This window comes from Asterias rubens, chromosome 6 (genome assembly GCF_902459465.1).
Source record: "Asterias rubens chromosome 6, eAstRub1.3, whole genome shotgun sequence".
Lineage (NCBI taxonomy): Eukaryota > Metazoa > Echinodermata > Asteroidea > Forcipulatida > Asteriidae > Asterias > Asterias rubens.
The window spans coordinates 17,456,450-17,474,290 of NC_047067.1; the positions used below are offsets into that span (position 1 = coordinate 17,456,450).

The following is a 17,841-nucleotide window of genomic DNA, read 5'->3' on the forward strand; positions in this document are numbered from 1 at the left end:
TTCTTTCTCAAAAACTAAGTTACTTCAGAGGGAGCCGTTTCTCACAATGTTTTATGCTATCAACAGCTCTCCATTGCTTGTGACCAAGTAAGTTTTTATGCTAACAATTTTGTTGAGTAATTACCAAACAGCTCTCCATTGCTTGTGACCAAGTAAGTTTTTATGCCAACAATTTTGTTGAGTAATTACCAATAGTGTCCATTGTATGTTGTGTAGTTGTACTTTTTAAGTGCAACTGCATATTATTTCAAGTTGAACAGATTTTATTCTCTTTATTTGAAAAGCAAGCAAACCAAGTTTTGAGTTTGGCAGTGAGTGCCAGGTTTTGACCTGTCACATTTTGTTGTGTAAATTTGTGTACAAAGTTGATATTAAGCAGACGATTTTGTGACAATGGCCCCTAAATCATGAAGATGCACAATGAGGGCGGTTCAAAATTGGGGGGGGGGAGTGTGCCACCCTCTGGTAACACTGCTTATCTAAGGTTGACTGTGTCCACACTTTTTGTCCCATTTTAACACAATTGTGTCTGATAACAGTAAAATTCTCCTATCTGAATATATTTTTTTACATAATTCATCATAATATTAACACTTTTTTCAACTCGATATTGATATTTTCTAAATTGATAATAGTATCATGGTATATGGCCGTTTTTGCTGTTTAAACTTGAATTTGTCAATTGTCTGTAATCTTATTCTTGCTGCAATATTATATTTATCAATATGAAATTCATGAATAAATTTGACTATTGAATATAAAAAAGACAAATTAGACAATGATTTGAAGTTATTTAGGTCAATGCAAAACTTAAAGGCACTGAACACATTTGGTAATTGTCAAAGACCAGTATTCTCACTTGGTGTATCCCAACATATGCATAAAATAACAAGCCTGTGAAAATTGGACTCATGATAAAAGACAAAACATCCTTGTTGTACAAAATAGTGTGCTTTCAGATTGGAATAAAAGGCTTCTGGCCGGAAGTATTTTATTATTTTAGTGGTATTAAACTTCTTTCTCAAAAACTTTGTTTCTTCAGAGGGAGTAAGTAAGGTTTTATGCTATTATAAATATTTTGAGTAATTACCAATTGTGTGCAGTGCCTTTAACTGAGTGGGGGGGGGGGCTGTTCGCCCCTTCAAACATAAAACTATAACCATTCAATTACAACACCGGGTAAACCCCCTTTTGTTTTGCTTTCTCTGTCTATTTCTACTTTTTGTCCTTGGGAGCAAATTTCTTTTGGGTTGGGTACAATTGTTTTGTCTGTAAAATAGAATTGCCGTTCTCACAAATTTTCCTTATTTTCTTTAACTTAAGGATTCACTTTTTAAATCGATTGGGAAGAAGACAAAAAGCATAACGACAGTGGCAATTTTGATGTACCAAGGTGTGTATAGGAAATAAATTGCGGGTGAGGACTTTTTTTCTCTGTCGATTCTGAGGTTGTAGCGCCATCTATTGACCTAAGTTTTTAGTCTATAAATCCAAAATGGCGCGCTCCATGAAAGAAGGAAAACCATCTTCATCTGTCATAAACTCACCGTCCGTTGTTTGAAGCTTTAATTTCTTGTTGGTTGATAGATTCCCGTTTTTTACACTGAAAACTAACGATTCGTTTACGTTTCTCAATTTTTATATATTTACACGGTAAATTTGACACGATGAATGAAAACATGAAGCCGAAGGGAACATCGTTTACTTTCCCATGTAAAGACGTTGTCACGTGTGTAGAGTTCTGCCCGTACGAAGCTGCATCTCAACTCATTGCATTTGGTGGTCAGTTAAGAATCAATGTTGGTGCCTGCAGATTTCAGGTAACGATCAAGCTTTATACTTTGAGACAATTCCAAGCACATTTTTCCTTATATAATTATAAAATATAAGTTAAAATATAGGCCTATTGACTATTTTTTTTAAATAACTTGTTTTTTCCCCCATGTTTTGTTGGGGGTTTAATTTTTCAATTCTTTTATTAAAATAAATTAATGGCAAAGTTAGTAGTTACCGTCTTTTTCATTTGATATGATTATGAACTACAATTTACCTCAACTCAATGACATATCCCTTTTTTTTGGTAAAAATGAGTGAAAAAGTGGTGGCGCCTTACGTTACGGAAAGTTATTCAAATGAATAACTAAAACAAATTGAATAATTGTATATGTTGCTATATTAGTTGCGATAACATAACCCGGCCTCTACCGTCGCGTCGGCAGGAGGGTTACGTTATCGCAACTATTGCTTTGTCTGCTTAGTTGAGCAACTTGTGATCAAAGTCAACAAACAATGACTTAGGTCCTTAGGACAAGTAATAGTAGTAGTAGTAGTAGAATGAGCATGGAGCAACTCCTCCATGGTATGAGAAAGGAGTTATGATCACATTTTCCAGATTGATGTGCTGACTGCTGGAGCTCTTGTTGTAGAGTCTTATCTGGGAGAGTGTAGCCATCATAAAGAAGGGGATAAAGAATATTAAATTTTGTTTTTTTACTCGTACACTGATGAGTGTTGGCACTGTATAAAAATATCACAGGCATATTACTCGGGTGGGAATCGAACCCATGACCCTTGCAATTCTAGAGCAGTGTCTTACCAACTAGACTTCTGAGATTGCCCTGTAGCTAGAGGCAGTTAATGTTTAATGCTTCTTGCTTGAAAGTTATGGCAGTCGGTCAGTAAATGAAGTAATGTCAGCAGGGAATTGGTTTCATTCGGTTACAACTGGATTCATATAAAAAATATCATTTAATTGTTTGTTTCTTTGATTGCAGGAAGAAGACAAAACAGTTGAAGGATTTGACTACAAACACCTGAGAGATTTTCATCATGATACTCAGGTTGTTGCAATCTCATGGAGTCCAGAAACATCCCTAGAAGTCTTGCCAAGATGCATCAGGTACCTTATTCCTTATTCTTTACTTTAGACTATTGTTAAAGACACTGGACACTATTGGTAATTGTCAAAGACTGGTCTTCTCACTTGGTGTATCTCAACAAACTCATTAGGTCGTTGAAGTTGCAAGATAAAAATGTAAAGGAAAAACAACCTTGTCACACGAAGTTGCAAGCATGCCTTCAGATGCTTGATTTCGGGACCTCAAAATCTAATTATGAGGTCTCAAAATCAAATTCATGGAAATTATGGTTTTTTTTTATTACTACGCTACTTCAGAGGGAGCCGCTTCTCAAAATGTTATATAGGGGGCCTAATACAAGCTCTCCAAGTAAGTTTTTATGCTAACAATTATTTTGAGTTATTACCAATAGTGCCTAGATCCTTTAAACTTTGGATGTTCTTTTGAAGAACTAGTGTAACAAATTGTCAAAGATTGAGAAATTAGTAAAAATATTTATTGTTATATGAATATTTTCTTACAGATTCTGCACTGCTGGAGCAGATTACAAAATCCGACTGTTTTCCTCTGATATGAAAGAACAAGACGTCATGGAGGTAGGGTACTGGACTGGACATGGTTGGAGAAAATTATTATCTCATTATTTTCTGTTTGCAGCAGTCGATCTGTTATGATTTACTATTCAAAGAGGCTTGACATTTTCTATAGCATAAGAAAGACAGCCAGACTCCAATTTGAAGTTCTCCGAATTTAAGATGAAACATTAGCAACATTGTCAGCTGCCGCAATGCTAGCATCCCAAAGTTTTGTTTTAAAATCACAATATCCAGAATATTTATTGTAAAATGTGGAAGTTATTTACAGCTTAAAATGCATGGACTTACATGGTGTTTAACAGACCTTGCGCATAGGCTATCATCACTGAGTTCAAAGAATAGAAACATTCATGCGTGTACGCACCACACACAGCTCTCAGCCAATGATAGATTTCCATTGACCACAGTGAGGGTGTTGTTTGAGCATGTGATGTAATATGCAAGAGATCGTTGGGTGCGTTCGATTAGCTTCCCTGGGTCGGGTGATCTCCTGACAAGAGCTAATCGAACGATCACACTCGCCCTCTCGTGGTGACGGCATGCACCTCAGGTCACCCCCAAGTGACCCACTCCACAAGCAGGGCACTGGGGGCTGGCCCGGGTGAGCCCTGTCAAAGCTATTCAATCGTACCGTGGCAGACCGGGGTCGACCCAGGGAAGCTAAAGGAACGCACCCTATAAAAGGCACTGCTCATAACATGACATCATCATATCATTAAGTTTGTATACAAATTTGTTCCCAGTTATTTGAAGGTCATTCTGATCACATCAATGATGTAGCCTTTGAGCCGACTGAAGGGCAGCTGATAGCCAGTGTAAGCGATGACCATACATGCCGTGTATGGGACATGGAGGGTACACAGAAGATCTGTTTTGCATTGAAAGCCGCCGGTATGTCAGCATGTTGGAACTCTCAGGACCCCATGAAGGTTTGTGTCATGTTCATGTGATCTTGAGTTGAATCTTCCAAGGGGCAGGGCCAGTTTTAGTTTGCAAAGGGCACGTGGCGAATTGTGGTTGAGCGGTCTAGTACATTGGACTTGAAGGCACGTGGCATGTCATGGCTGTGGGGTCAAGGGGTATAGTGTATCAGACTTGAGTTCTGATGGCTGAATCATCAGAGTGGGGGTTCGATTCTCAGTCATCATGACACTTGTGTCATTGAGCAAGGCACTTTACCCAGGTGTATAAATTGGAGCCAGAGGGGGCTTAGATCAGTATATTGTGTTGGATTGACAGCCCCCTCTCTTGACTTGAACCGTGAACAAACTACAAAATTCCTTTTTCTGTTCTTATTTGACAGTTACAGTCCGAGCTGTGTTATAAAACACATATTGACTGGCACAATTTGGTAACTAGTGTACGTCTATTCCCCCTCGGGCCTGTGAGTGACCAGAAGAGGGGCCTATTTCCCGAGGCCGAAGGAAGTAGGTCGCTCTTCTGGTCACTCAATGTCCCTCGTGGGAATAGACGTATGCTAGTTACCTCGTTGCCAGTCAATATGTGTATACTAATACAACAGATCGCTGTTGCATTGCCACAAGTTCTTGTTTTGATCATTGTATATGTATATCATGTTTTATAGAGGGCTTCAAATATTATGTGATTGTTGACAGCAGTTTTAGTTGCTCTTACTACAAGATGACACCCCCACTCATGATCTATTTCTGCGTTATGTTTCATTAGTGTTCACCAACCAGTACATGAATGTATAAAAGTATAAAAACAAACAAACAAATAAATAAACAAACAAACAAACAAACAAATGAATGATCAGCTTGCTGGATCGGTCACCTCAAAAATAAGAATGAATTGATACAAAAATAATTACTTTGGTTATCCAATCAAAATGACTGACATGAAGATTTTGTTCACTGCAGGCTTTCAAATTGTGTACCTACTGTTACATAAGTCAACAGGAAAACCTTTTTTACACTTTCCCTGGCAAAGTGTCAAGTTACTGTTTTCTTACTCTCTTAATGTTGCTTTCTGATCATAGTTAATGGTTGCTGAGAAGCGTGGCACCATTCGGTTCTACGATCTTGTGAACCAACAACCAATCATGTCACTGGATGCTGGCCATGTGATGTTGAAGTCTGCCGATTGGTGCCCGTGTGACCCTACCAGGGTCGGAGCAGCTGTGGAGGGGGAATGGATGATTTGGGATATCACAAGATCAAGGTTAGGTAACGGAAAGAGCGCAATTTAACAAAAGATGACATATCATATCAAGGCACAATTACTCATTGCTTTCTTTAATAAGGTTACCAGCCATGATACTACCATGTCATTTGTTTTGTTGTGGCTGTTCCAAAATAGTTCTACTCCAAGAAACTACATGTAGTTGCTTAAATAACACCACATTTGGGGTGGGGGATGGGATTTTTTCTGTAGTCGTAATTGTATGGAAAGTTTTTGATGCAAGCAGTATTTGTTTACTTGTTCGTTTCATCAAGGTTCCATTTCAATAAATCTAAATATTACTCTATTTGTTTACAATCACATCTTGATGTTTTTACAGTCGCTCGGAAGACCATCAGCAGGCTCACACAGAAGGTGCAAGACAGTTCCGCTGGTCTCGCGTTAACGAGAACTTATTTGCGACGACTGGTCGTCCTGGCAACCAGGTGAAAATATTCCACATGGGACACCATCAGGTATGGACGATTAACAGCTTTTAACTGATATTTGTTCAGTTTTTGTGATATTGCTGATTTGAGATTTTGAGGTTGTATCCAAATAAGTGAATGTGACTTGATTTTCAAATTGTTATTGTTTTATTAATTGGTTTATTGCTTAAATCACATTGCAGCCAAAGGTTGAGTTACATTAAATTTACAATATTCAAAAATACAGTATTAAAACCCAGAACAAGAAAAGAAAATATGCAGAAATACATGTATGACAATCAGTCCGTAATATGTAAATAATTTAAATTTGCAAACTTATTTGAACAAACTTGTGAACAAGCTTTTAAAGCATAGGATGCCTGTAAAGCCCTCTCACACTTAGCATCAGTCACAGTGTAGTGACCACAAGCTCATTCTTACCTGGGCTGTGCATTTTGGTGCACAACTTTGGGTATGGTGTGTGTATACGTAGCCCCCTTGCATCTACTGTGTTCCATCTTCATTGTGTGCTTAGAGTCAAAGGAATTCCTTAAAGGCCTTTTTTGTTTGCGTTCTTTTTTTTGAGGGGGGGGGGGGGGGGGAGTTGGGGTGGGTGGGGGTACCTTCATGGACAGAAGACTACTGGGGTACCCTTTGACCCCATACGGGCATGGTATGATATGTGGGAGTTTATTTTTTAAGTTATCTCTAAAAAATTTAAGGATTCAGAGGAGGCCTTGTAATTTCACTTCCACTCTCTCACTGAGCCCTTCTTTGTCTTTTACCCCTCCCCAGGTCCCAGTGAGCAGTGATCTACAAGTGCTGGGTGGGTTGACATGGCATGCATTCCTTCCTGTTTGTGCTGTTGGAAGCAACAGAAAAATACATCTCTGGATTGCAGAGGCATGAACAACTTAGTATTTTTATGGAATATTTTTGTGAAACACAGTGCGCCCTGTACAGTTTGCTTAGGATACCATTTTCGCAGTTCAGGTCTACAGGTTTGTAGTTCTCCTGCAGGGCCAGCTGCATGACCCTGATTGTTCATGGCGTGACACCCTCTTAGACCCGGTCCTCAAAGAAGCTCGGTGTTTCTCCGGTTTGGAATTCCACTGGTTGTGGCTTCGGTCACTGAAGCATATCGCTTATATGAGGCCTGTGGTTTCTGGCTCGTGGGTCACACAAAAGACAGCTTAAAGGGAAGGTACACTATTAGTAATTACTCAAAATATTAACGTAAAAACTGAGCATTGGAGAGCTGTTGATAGTAAATAACATTATGGGAAACGACTCCCTGTGAAGTAAGGTAGTTTTTGAGAAAGAGATAATTTCTCACTCTTTTATTCCTATCTGAAAGCACACAATTAGTCCAACAAGGGTGTTTTTTCTTTCATATTCTTCTCGCAACTTTGATAACCGATTGAAACCAAATTTTCATAGACTTGTTATTTTATGCTTATGATGGGAACACCAAGTGAGAACACTGGTCTTTGACAATTGCCAAACGTGTACAGTGCCTTTAAGCCCCGACTTCATCATTGCTCCTACGGTAAGATTTGAAGTACTCGTCGGTTTAGAATACCGAGTAAAGACCGATTAAGCAAACGGGCTTGACTAAAAAAGGGTTCCTAAAAGGATGTCCTGCCTAAGTTGAATCGTGGTTTGCAAAGCAGCAAGTTGAAGATAGTATTCTTTTGTGAGGCTATTGATTGTTTGTTTTTTCACATTCATGTCATCCATGTAAAGGTCCAAAATAGCCTGTGCAATGCCATGGTGTGATTGTATGTATTTGACTTTTTCGGATAAAAAAAGGCCTCTCAAGGCCGTGGTAAACTGCTGAGTGCGCTCTTTAATATGAACCCCCCGTACTCTACAGATGAGTCCGGCTTGTTTCTGGGATGTCACTATCCTCACATCGCACTCGGTATAATGTTGCAGAATTTGGTCAAAGACGCCGATTACCTTAATTATTTAATGTTGGGCAAAGAACATGGAAAGGTCCCACTCCAGTAATGGCAAATATCCAAACAGCTTGGGTTGTCTGTACTCTATCTTTTGTGTGAGTGTTGGGCTCTGAGAAGAGCCGGCTTTGTCTTGACATCTTGAACAGTACACTCTGCTCTTCAGGAGAAGAATCATGTCCTGCGGAAAGTATTCTTGGATCGTTTCTTTAGAATCATCAAAATTAATAAGATCTTTTTTTTTGGGGGGGGGGTGGTAATAAAAGATAGGGAGACATGTGTTTCCCACAAACATATTGTACATGGTTTGTTGGGTTTCATCCTTGTAACAAAATAAATATTGATGAAATTATAAGAGATTGTCACTGTATTTATTTTATATTTATTTGTTTTTTTCTGGTTAATTGCTACAATTTATGAAATTGCCTGGACCATATCATCACTGTTTTCATGAAGAGGCAACTTGGCCCATGCAGCCAAACTTTCATGTTTGGGGAAAACCGCATTGAAGTTAAAAACCTACTGTTTAAGTCAGTGATTCAGTCACTATTTACCAATAACCAATTATATTTTCCAAGCATGTTATTCTAATCACTATAAATGAGTAATTTCTAATCACTGTAAATGAGTAATTAACTGTTCAACTTAAGTTTCTCTTCATGAAAACTGCGCTACGAGGTGTATGTGCAGTACGTCAGGTAAAAACCAATGTGTAATGACACAATTCTGTTTGTAAAAACAAAAATTGATCTAGGTCACAATTTGCCTCTTTGTGAAAACTCAAAAACGCTGAGTTCATGTACACATTGTCTTTTTGGCCCTGTGCTAGCCTATGTACTTCAATGTAAAAAATTGCAAATCTAAATGTGGCTGTTCGTGAAAACGCATAACTGAGGTTTTGGTAAAATGGTCCTTGTGCTAATGGAAACTTTGAGAAAAGTAACATCCGAAGTGTGTAAAAACACCAATATGCCAAAATGTGTGATTTTTTGAAGAGATGACTTCATGAAAACAGTGACGATAAATGTGAACTTCGTCTTTTCAAGTGATTACTTTCTCAACATGTTAAATTACTCCTGGCAGGGAAGAAAGTGATTGCGAAATACAGATTCAAAATTAGATTTTTTCTTCTTTATTTGCATAAAATGTACATACCTATCAAAAACAACCCAATAACACAGCTTAGCACTTATTCAAAGAGCTGCTTAATGCACAACAAAATACTTGTGCTTACTGGGATATGTGCTTACTGGGATATGATTACCAGCCAATAGACAATGTCATGTGTACCATCTTTGACTGGTATCCTGCGTATTTTTGCTAAGCAATATTTCCTTAATCAAAATTATCTGCTCGAGCGGCTCAATGAAACTAGGGCCAGTTGTAATTCATATTTTTCTCCGATGATGAAGTTCTCAAACTTCAACAGCTTTCCTTTTCTGTACCACTGGTTGCACCAGGGCCCAGCTTAGCATGAAATTTCTTCCTTGATAAAAACAGGAACCAACAATATTATTATTGGTTGTATATTGCTTGTTACTGGTATTCAGCTGTTGTTGGTAATCCTCGTTTATCAAGGCAACAATTTCATGCTAAGCAAATGTGAGGGCCCTTTTTGCGCGTGTGACGTCACATGCAAGAGGTCTATTCAATTCATGTTATAACAATCCATCTGGTTTCAAAGAACATTTCTCTCTCTTGAATACATTCAAGTATAAACAACTTTGTTTTAAAATACTGTTCCTTTCTATTACTGCACACAGATAATCATGAAGTTAATGTCTAAAAAAACACAGCCTTGATCCGGCACAAAGATCTCATCAGTCCATGGCGTTCTAGCCATCAAATCGTTTCCTTTCCAGCCAAACTGCATCCTTGATTGTTTTACAACTGCGTAACACCCTGAACACTGTTCATCAAGTAGCTGATTCCAACAGTCACATGTATCTACAGGTGGGGGTGGGTGGGGGTCATAGCCCAAACCACAACGGCACACCGCCTCGTTCTCTCAGGAGATTGTCTTTTACTTTCTGCTTAGCTTTGACTTCTTCTATCATGTCCTCTTCATCTTCGTCTGTTTCTTTCTTGAACAAATTATCAGGGAACTCGAACGTCTGGTTGTCCGGCTACAAGAAAAATGATGTTGACAATTTATTACCCGAAACATAGATTTAACATTGGTTGATTTAACACAATCCCTCAATAGAAGGAAGGACTTTGGCTTGAAACCAAAATGAACACAAATAATCCTTGTGGAAGTTTAACACCCAACTCTTTGGGCAAGTTCTGGTCAATTCAAATATTTTACTGAGAAAATACTCCTTTCTCAATGTTGTCTACTATCAAAAGCTCTCCGTTGCTCGCTACCAAGTAAGTTTTTATGCTAACAAAGAGTAATTACCAATAGTGTCCAATGCCTTTAAAGGGTTTGTGTACTTTTTGTAAAACTCAATATACAAACGTGCACAGATTTACACTAACCTTACATACAATATAAAGGCACAATTCTGTGGTTAAAAAGGCGCATGAGTTTTTGGGCTTGTTCCATCTCAGACCACAAAAGTCTCAGTCGTAGATCTTGATTTCAGACCTTGAGGCATCAGGGCCCAATTACATGGCTCTGCTTACCGCCAAAATCTGCGCTTACGATCACGATTCCTTGCTTACGTGCAAGCGCACAATTTTTGCGCTAGCCTTGTAAGCGTAGAATGCCTAGTAACGTGGAGTATGCACGCGCAAAAGCCAAAATTTGCAGCTAACCTGTGAAATACGCTTGCCAAAAGCACAGAACTACCTGCTTCTGTAAGCGCCGATTCGGTGCTGAAGGTAAGCAGAGGCATGAAATTGGGCCCAGCTGTGACGTTTACTGAATGTCAATTAACATCAAACTTACCAATGTGACATGTGCCAACTTGAAGTCATCTTTAGGCTTGAATCTTCTATTCCTGTGGTCACGCTTGAATGCCACATACACTATCTGTGTATTTACCTTGGCCACAGGAACGTTGTATAATCTGTCCAGGTAGTTCTTCACATCAAACTTTGTCATTCTGATAAAAAATAATAATAAACCACACAAAAAATTACAATCAGTGGTACATTTTCCACAAGTCTTCTTACTTTACTAGGCATAATGCTTACATAGAGTTAGTGTTTTAACGAGGATTACCACATTTCATCCTATACCATAATCCCTATGCATGTACTACAGAAACATCATATTCCAAAGCCACTGAATCTTACCAATATTATGAAAACATGCATGTTTACCCATATACAGCACCCCCCTGACTTTGTGCATAGTGAAACCTTGTCTGCAAGGTACAAATAGTTTCCTGAAAGGGTCTGGGTACTTTTTGGAAAACAAAACACAATATCAACAAATTTAAATTAAACAGTTTGAAGATAATGATAGTAGAAAGATTACCTTAAAAATATTACTTGCTGTGGTGCTGTAGTTTTTATGAGAAATGAGTTATGGCACGCTTTAAGTTTACATGCTAAAATAATTTTCGTTTCACCGAGACAAAACTTATTTTCGTTTCACCGAGACAAAACTGACTTTCGTGACTTGTTTTACTCATATCTCAAAAACTACAGCACCTCGATAAAGTAATATTTCAAGGGAAGCTTTCTACCATCATTCTTCAAACCGTGTAAGGTTAAAGTAAATCTGTGGACATGGTGTTTTGTGTCCTACAAAAAGTACCCGACCCTTTAAAGGAACACGTTGCCTTGGATCGGTCGAGTTGGTCTTTGAAAAGCGTTTGTTATAAAATGCATATTGGTAGAAAGATGCTGTAAAAGTAGAATACAATGATCCACACAAACATGCCTCGAAATTGCACGGTTTTCCTTTTACCTCGTCGACTAACACGGTCGGCCATTTATGGGAGTCGTTAGTTCGCACAGTAAAAGGAAAACCACGTAATTTCGAGGCAAACTTGTGTGGATCATTGTATTCTACTTTGAAATTATCTTTCCAACCATATGCATTTTATGACAAACGGTTACAAACGCTTTTTTATAGACCAACTCGTCCGATCCAAGGCAACATGTTCCTTTAAGCAAGGTCATCTTGCAAATTAGATATGTGTACGGTTAGTAATTAGTATACAAAGCACTCATAGAGTTAGCGCATGCCTCCTCTAACAAGCTTCTAACTTACTGTACAGGACATTCAAAAGTGACGACATTTGGGGGTCTTTCCTTGTCAGATTTCACCAGTTTCATATAGAAGTCTGTGAAGAAGACCCGACATTGAGGGTTGCCTTTTACATACAGCGGATATCTGTAAGTGTAAGGGTAAAAACATTGGAAAATTAAATAAAATATTACGACAGTTATTAGTTAAGTCTCAGTGCAGCTCTTTTCTGTATTTTTTACTGCCAGATTGAGTCAAATCTCCCAAAGCACAATTTCATGGCTGTCGCATTGTCTCAATCGTTGGGTTGTCTGAACCGTCGCATTGTCTCAACCGTTGGGTGGGTAGTCTCAACCGCTGAGTTGTCTACACCATTGAGTTGTCCGAACTGTTGAGTAGTGTCAACCGTAGAGTTGATCGAACCATTAAGTTGTCCGAACCGATGAGTTCTCCGAACCGATGAGTTCTACGAACCGTTGTTCTCCGAACCGTTGAGTTGTCTGAACTGTCGAGTTGTCTCAACCAGCGAGTTGTACGAACCGTCGAATCTTCTGAACGATTGAGTTGTCCGAACCGATGAGTTGACCAAGTGATAACTCCGGCAAAATAATGCATGGCCCTCTTCAGATAGACCAGAATTGGTAACTTTGTGTATTTTGGGACAATTTGCGAGAATTGCTATGCATGTATGCTGGCATTACGAACGTTGGATCCTATCCCAGATTTCAGAGCTAGTTCCTATTTGGGCTTGTAAATGTAAACGGGTCCATGGACTACTTCAACGAGAGGGACTATATTGTCCTAGATTTGATTGGCACTATCATTTAGTTACTGTACACTTGCAGGAATCCCAGAAGTGGAACCACACACAGGGAAAAGAACATAATATTACAATACAATCATCGTATGACCCGAGTTAAGTTTTCGTGCTACATTAATGTGCAACTGCACACTATAAAGCGTACACAAAAAATATTACATTTATTTATTTGTTATTGTTAAAAAGAAAAATTAATAAATATTTATTAAATTATTATTTATTTACTGCCTGCTGATTTTAAACCTTGATTTTATTAGCATGTTTTAGGCGTAGGGTGTTAATTGTGATCTACATATCACATTCAAGTCTTGTATTGTCTTAGTTATATTGTCTTGTTTACACATTTCTCATCTTGGAGTTATAAAAGCGAACCTACCTTACAAATCGAGACATACTTGTTCGTATTCTCTCCACACAAATTCCAGTAAAAAACACATGTACTGGCTGCTCTCTGTGGGGGAAGACGAACTAGACATACACAGCGCCCTCTACCTTTAAAGTTGAGATACAAGCTTATTTTTTTTTTTGACGGCTGATTTATTTTTCCATAAAACCCCCCAGATATTTTTGGCATTTCAGATCATAGGTTAGATTTGTCAGATTCAATGTGCATTATTTTGCGCATAAATGATGCCATTATTCTGCATTTTTGTCCTTTATGAACAAAATGTCAGAACAGTCAGACTATTGTTTATTCAGATAAAACATGAAACAGTCATGTACAAATTCTACATTTATTTTTTGGTGATACTTCTAGGAGGGCCAGGGGGCGCCCTTCCGTAAAACCACGACTAACACCGAAACAACTACTAATTCTGCAACGCCTATTAAACGTGCGAGTAAAAATTGTTACTGCCGATTAAAAATAAAACACATTTCATTCACTGCCCACCGCCCGAATGATGAAAAGTTATTCTATATTTAAAACTAAATGGAAGTGAACAGTTTAGTTAAACACATTTGAGGCAGAGCTTGTTGAAAGCCGACGACCGACCGGAGCAGTTTGTGTTCTTTAAATACTTTATTTTGGCGCAGTTCTGAGTTTGCTTGTAATTACTAATGTGTTCGTAGGAACGCTCCCGTTCACACAGTCACAGAAGCAAGCAGCATCGGCTCATCTCAGTCGGACTTGTTTGTTTTGCTCAGTTGTAAAAAATTGTATGGCAGACTGCATACAGTGACACCGAAGAGAGAGAGTTTGCAGCCGTTTTCAAGTTGACTCAGGTATGTTTCCCATCTTTCTTGTTCATACTTTTACTTTAGAATTAGCAAGGAAAGTCTTGTAAACACAATACAAAGTAAAGTGTTTTTGATTTCATTAAAATTAATTATTGAAATTGAAAGTCGTTAGCCGACTCTAAAAATTAAAGTTCAAGCACAGTACATCATCAATCATTACAAATTGTTACATTTTTGTCGCAATCTGATACTTATTATACTTATCTTGTGTTTAATAAATTTGTATTGTACCAAGAGACCATCTGTAACACTGCCATCATTTGTTTTGTGAGGGTTACAAAGTAACAAACACGAGACAGTCACAGTCACACACAGTGGACAAATTCCTAAAAAAAGTACATATTTTTTATTATTTTTGGTTCATTTACCAAAGTGTGATCCCATGTTATGGCAGTTGTGTCATCCATCGGACTGACTGCCAACAAAAGCGGAGATATTGGGGTACATTCAACATTTCCAATATTGACCCCTTGCACACGCGTCACACGTGGCGACTGATGCCATGCTCACCATAGTTGGTGGGCTTATGAGTCAACTCAGTTTCAAGTCAACTCGGTCCCAAGTCAACTCGGTCCCTCGGTCCCAAGTCAACTCGGTCCGTATGGTTGACGGGAAGTAATTGTATGGTTTCTTTTAATTGGAAAACAAATATGTCTTTTGACTTTGTACATGAAACGGGATGTGTGCATAGATGTTCAGGTATAATAATATTTGATTCCTTCAATAGCGACCCATTTGTTTCTATATTCAACATTGAAAATTACCGATTGAAAATTACCGATTGTGTTGGCCAATAAATTTCAATACAAAAAAATGTCTTCAAATGTCTCTTTGCTTTTAACCAGAGTATTGTTTTCTGTATGGCTCTCAACCATTCATTAATTGATAAACATTAATAATTGAATCCTCTTTAATTTCTTTTCCAGTAACTTACATTAAAAATTAAATTGTATAAAAACAGTACAAATACATATTATTAAAAAATAAAGAAAGGAAATTAATGTTTGGTTAAATTATGAAGAAATCTTTCAAACCAACTTACAAAGAAAAATACAGAGTTTCAAAAATCAACTAATTAAAAAACTAAAACTATGAGGGAAATTAATGTTTGGTCGATAATAAAAAACAAACATAATATTGTTCAAATAACTTTGGTTGCGGTCCCCCGCCTTCGGGCCTGTGCAAGCTTCCTGTCTTGGGACCGAGTTGACTTGGGACCGAGTTGACTTGGGACCGTGTTGACTTGGGACCGAGTTGACTTGGGACCGAGTTGGCTTGGGATCGAGTTGACCGGTACCCGTTGGTATTAACGCTACGTCGCCTAAAATGTGCACTTCACTGCATAACGCACAGCATACCATAGAGTTATAAAAACCCACAGTGAAATTGTCCACTTATGATTATGGCCCATTCAAGTTTTTCTCTGCTGATGACGTCAGGTGAATTGGGTCAATATACAACCTCCAGGAACATACAATGTACTATGTATTTAGATGGGTTGTCTACCAACTGGGATTACTAGTATTTAAGTCGCTTACGGTCTCAGAATTTGAGTCTGATATGGCCATGACACGCCATGCATGGTGTTTCTGAACGGTTATATTTGTTACTTAGTTTAGATATTCTGAAAAAGGGTTAAGTTGTCAGTTTGTGTAATTACTATAGGGAATCAGAGTGTGGTGAAGAGGTTTTCAACTAGTGGTTTAATCCCAATGAGGCCTGGTTCTTGATAATTTTACCGAGACGAAGTCGAGGTAAATTATCAAGAACCAGGAAAAAGAACACTGAACAACAACAATGGTTAAAATGCAATAACAACAAAGGCGTTTAGATCCAGAATGATACAACAACTCATCGTTCAAGCTGGCCAATCGCAGCGGGAACAAGCGAGCTGCCATACCCCGGGTTCTGATGGCTCTTTGAAAAAAACCCTGATTGCTTCTTAGGCTTTAATTGGAATTTCAAGTGAAGTTGATGAGAGCTGTCGAAACTAACTACTTTACATTTGATTTTATACAATGAACATGTCCCATTATATGGTCCACTAAACATGTACCATTTAATAGAAAGGGAATTGGGCTCACCAGATCAATTATACATTATTTAATTACATTCAGAAAAAAACACAGGAAACGCCTATTAAATCAAAACTTGTGTTTCTGAAAATCAAGCATTTTGTCGCTTTCAAAATTGTGTACCGGTAGTGGTCCTTTTTCACTTTTAACTAAGCTCTCCAGCCACCACTGTCTCCAGCTCAAACAAAGTTAGTTCAACACCCAAACCCTCAGACTCTTGTCTAATAATAAATGATTTGAATACATGTGTGTACTAATCAAAACCTTGTACCACACACTTCAAAAGGTCTTTAAAATGTGGGAAACCCCTCAACACCAGGACATTTGCATCATATACCCACTTCAATTTGAACCATGATGTGTACAATTTGATAACTATTATTATCATGCGGCCAGCGTTATCGTAATTGTGTGCGGAATTGTAATACTGTATGATTGATAACAAGGGAATTGTTGACACTTTTGCATACGTCAGCGGCAACGGCAATGGCAGCTTGATATTCCAAGTAAAGTTGCTTGTCATAGTCATTGATCAGTAAGGATTTTCAAAGAAACTAGGGCTCTCATATTCACTGTATAATTTTTGCTTTTTAAAACACATGCATGTATTACATGACATCCGGTTGAGAAGTGCGGCATCAGCAGGCAGATAACACATTGTTCATTTGTACTGTCTGCAACACAGTAGGTGTACTTAGAATACTTTGTAAATTGTTATCTGAAATTGACATACATTTTGTACAATCTACATCTAGCTGTGTTGACAATGACATCATAGATTCCGGGTGTGAATATGAAACTGGACAAATTGGAATGTGATAATTTAAATACACGTATGTAGGGTTCAAAAATCCAGAATATATTTTACAGTACGTAGGTAAAACGGCTCTGTTTGCAGATCGTTGCATTCTGTCTGGGGTCCATAATACGTGTACACTACACCTAAACATTTTCAAGTGAACAGATGAGTTAAGACATCATAGTCATTTTAACCCAATTGTCATACGTACCTCAGTAAGTATCCAGCACTGTTGTTGCAAAGGGTAAGTTGGAACAATTCAAATTGCCTGTGCACTAATTTTTGTCTTCACTAATTAACACGTTGCTGTTTTTTTGTCATTTTTTGACACTGATATAACAGGCATAATATTCTTTTTAATCCGATTCTTTGTCCGATTTCTTTTATTTTTAAAAACATTACATGTGTAAAAACCTCTATATTAGTGATTGAACAATAAGAATATGATACTTTGTAATTTGAGAGCGTCATGCTATGCTCTCATATAATGTGTGTGCTGAATATTCAATACGGTTCAGTACAAGTATAGTAGGCCTAACCCTCTCGCATTACCAAATTGTTTTTACAAAAACAACTGCATTGATCGCATTGCTTGACTACGCAAGCATGTAGAACATTTTCTTACACAATAACATGTATGGATTTGCAGGGTGGCAAACTTTATAAACTTCTACATTAAAGGAACACGTTGCCTCGGATCGGTCGAGTTGGTCTTTGAAAAGCGTTTGTAACCGTTTGTT

At 38.0% G+C, this 17,841-nt stretch overlaps 3 protein-coding genes across 5 annotated transcripts in view; 2 read left to right on the forward strand and 1 right to left on the reverse strand.

Moving 5' to 3' along the window:
- Nucleotides 1–1,504: 1,504 nt before the first annotated feature.
- LOC117291676 (nucleoporin Nup37-like) lies at nucleotides 1,505–7,328 on the forward strand. Its single transcript, XM_033773523.1, has 7 exons — nucleotides 1,505–1,820; nucleotides 2,775–2,899; nucleotides 3,382–3,454; nucleotides 4,198–4,383; nucleotides 5,454–5,635; nucleotides 5,976–6,111; nucleotides 6,859–7,328. The coding sequence occupies exons 1-7, from the start codon at nucleotides 1,668–1,670 to the stop codon at nucleotides 6,970–6,972; spliced, it is 969 nt and encodes a 322-aa protein (XP_033629414.1). The 5' UTR covers nucleotides 1,505–1,667; the 3' UTR covers nucleotides 6,973–7,328.
- Nucleotides 7,329–9,588: 2,260 nt separating this feature from the next.
- Nucleotides 9,589–13,703, reverse strand: LOC117291948 (39S ribosomal protein L23, mitochondrial-like). Its single transcript, XM_033773969.1, has 4 exons — nucleotides 13,365–13,703; nucleotides 12,193–12,315; nucleotides 10,918–11,074; nucleotides 9,589–10,150 (listed from the first exon to the last, which is right to left on the reverse strand). The coding sequence occupies exons 1-4, from the start codon at nucleotides 13,379–13,381 to the stop codon at nucleotides 9,995–9,997; spliced, it is 453 nt and encodes a 150-aa protein (XP_033629860.1). The 5' UTR covers nucleotides 13,382–13,703; the 3' UTR covers nucleotides 9,589–9,994.
- A 100-nt stretch (nucleotides 13,704–13,803) lies between these two features.
- The window catches only part of LOC117291536 (protein IWS1 homolog A-like), a 38,702-nt gene continuing 34,664 nt past the window's right edge, over nucleotides 13,804–17,841 (forward strand). For all 3 annotated transcript variants that reach the window (XM_033773316.1, XM_033773320.1, XM_033773321.1), the window contains exon 1: nucleotides 13,804–14,212. The gene's annotated coding sequence lies outside the window, so the exon portion shown is untranslated. The remainder of the gene's footprint in view (nucleotides 14,213–17,841) is intronic.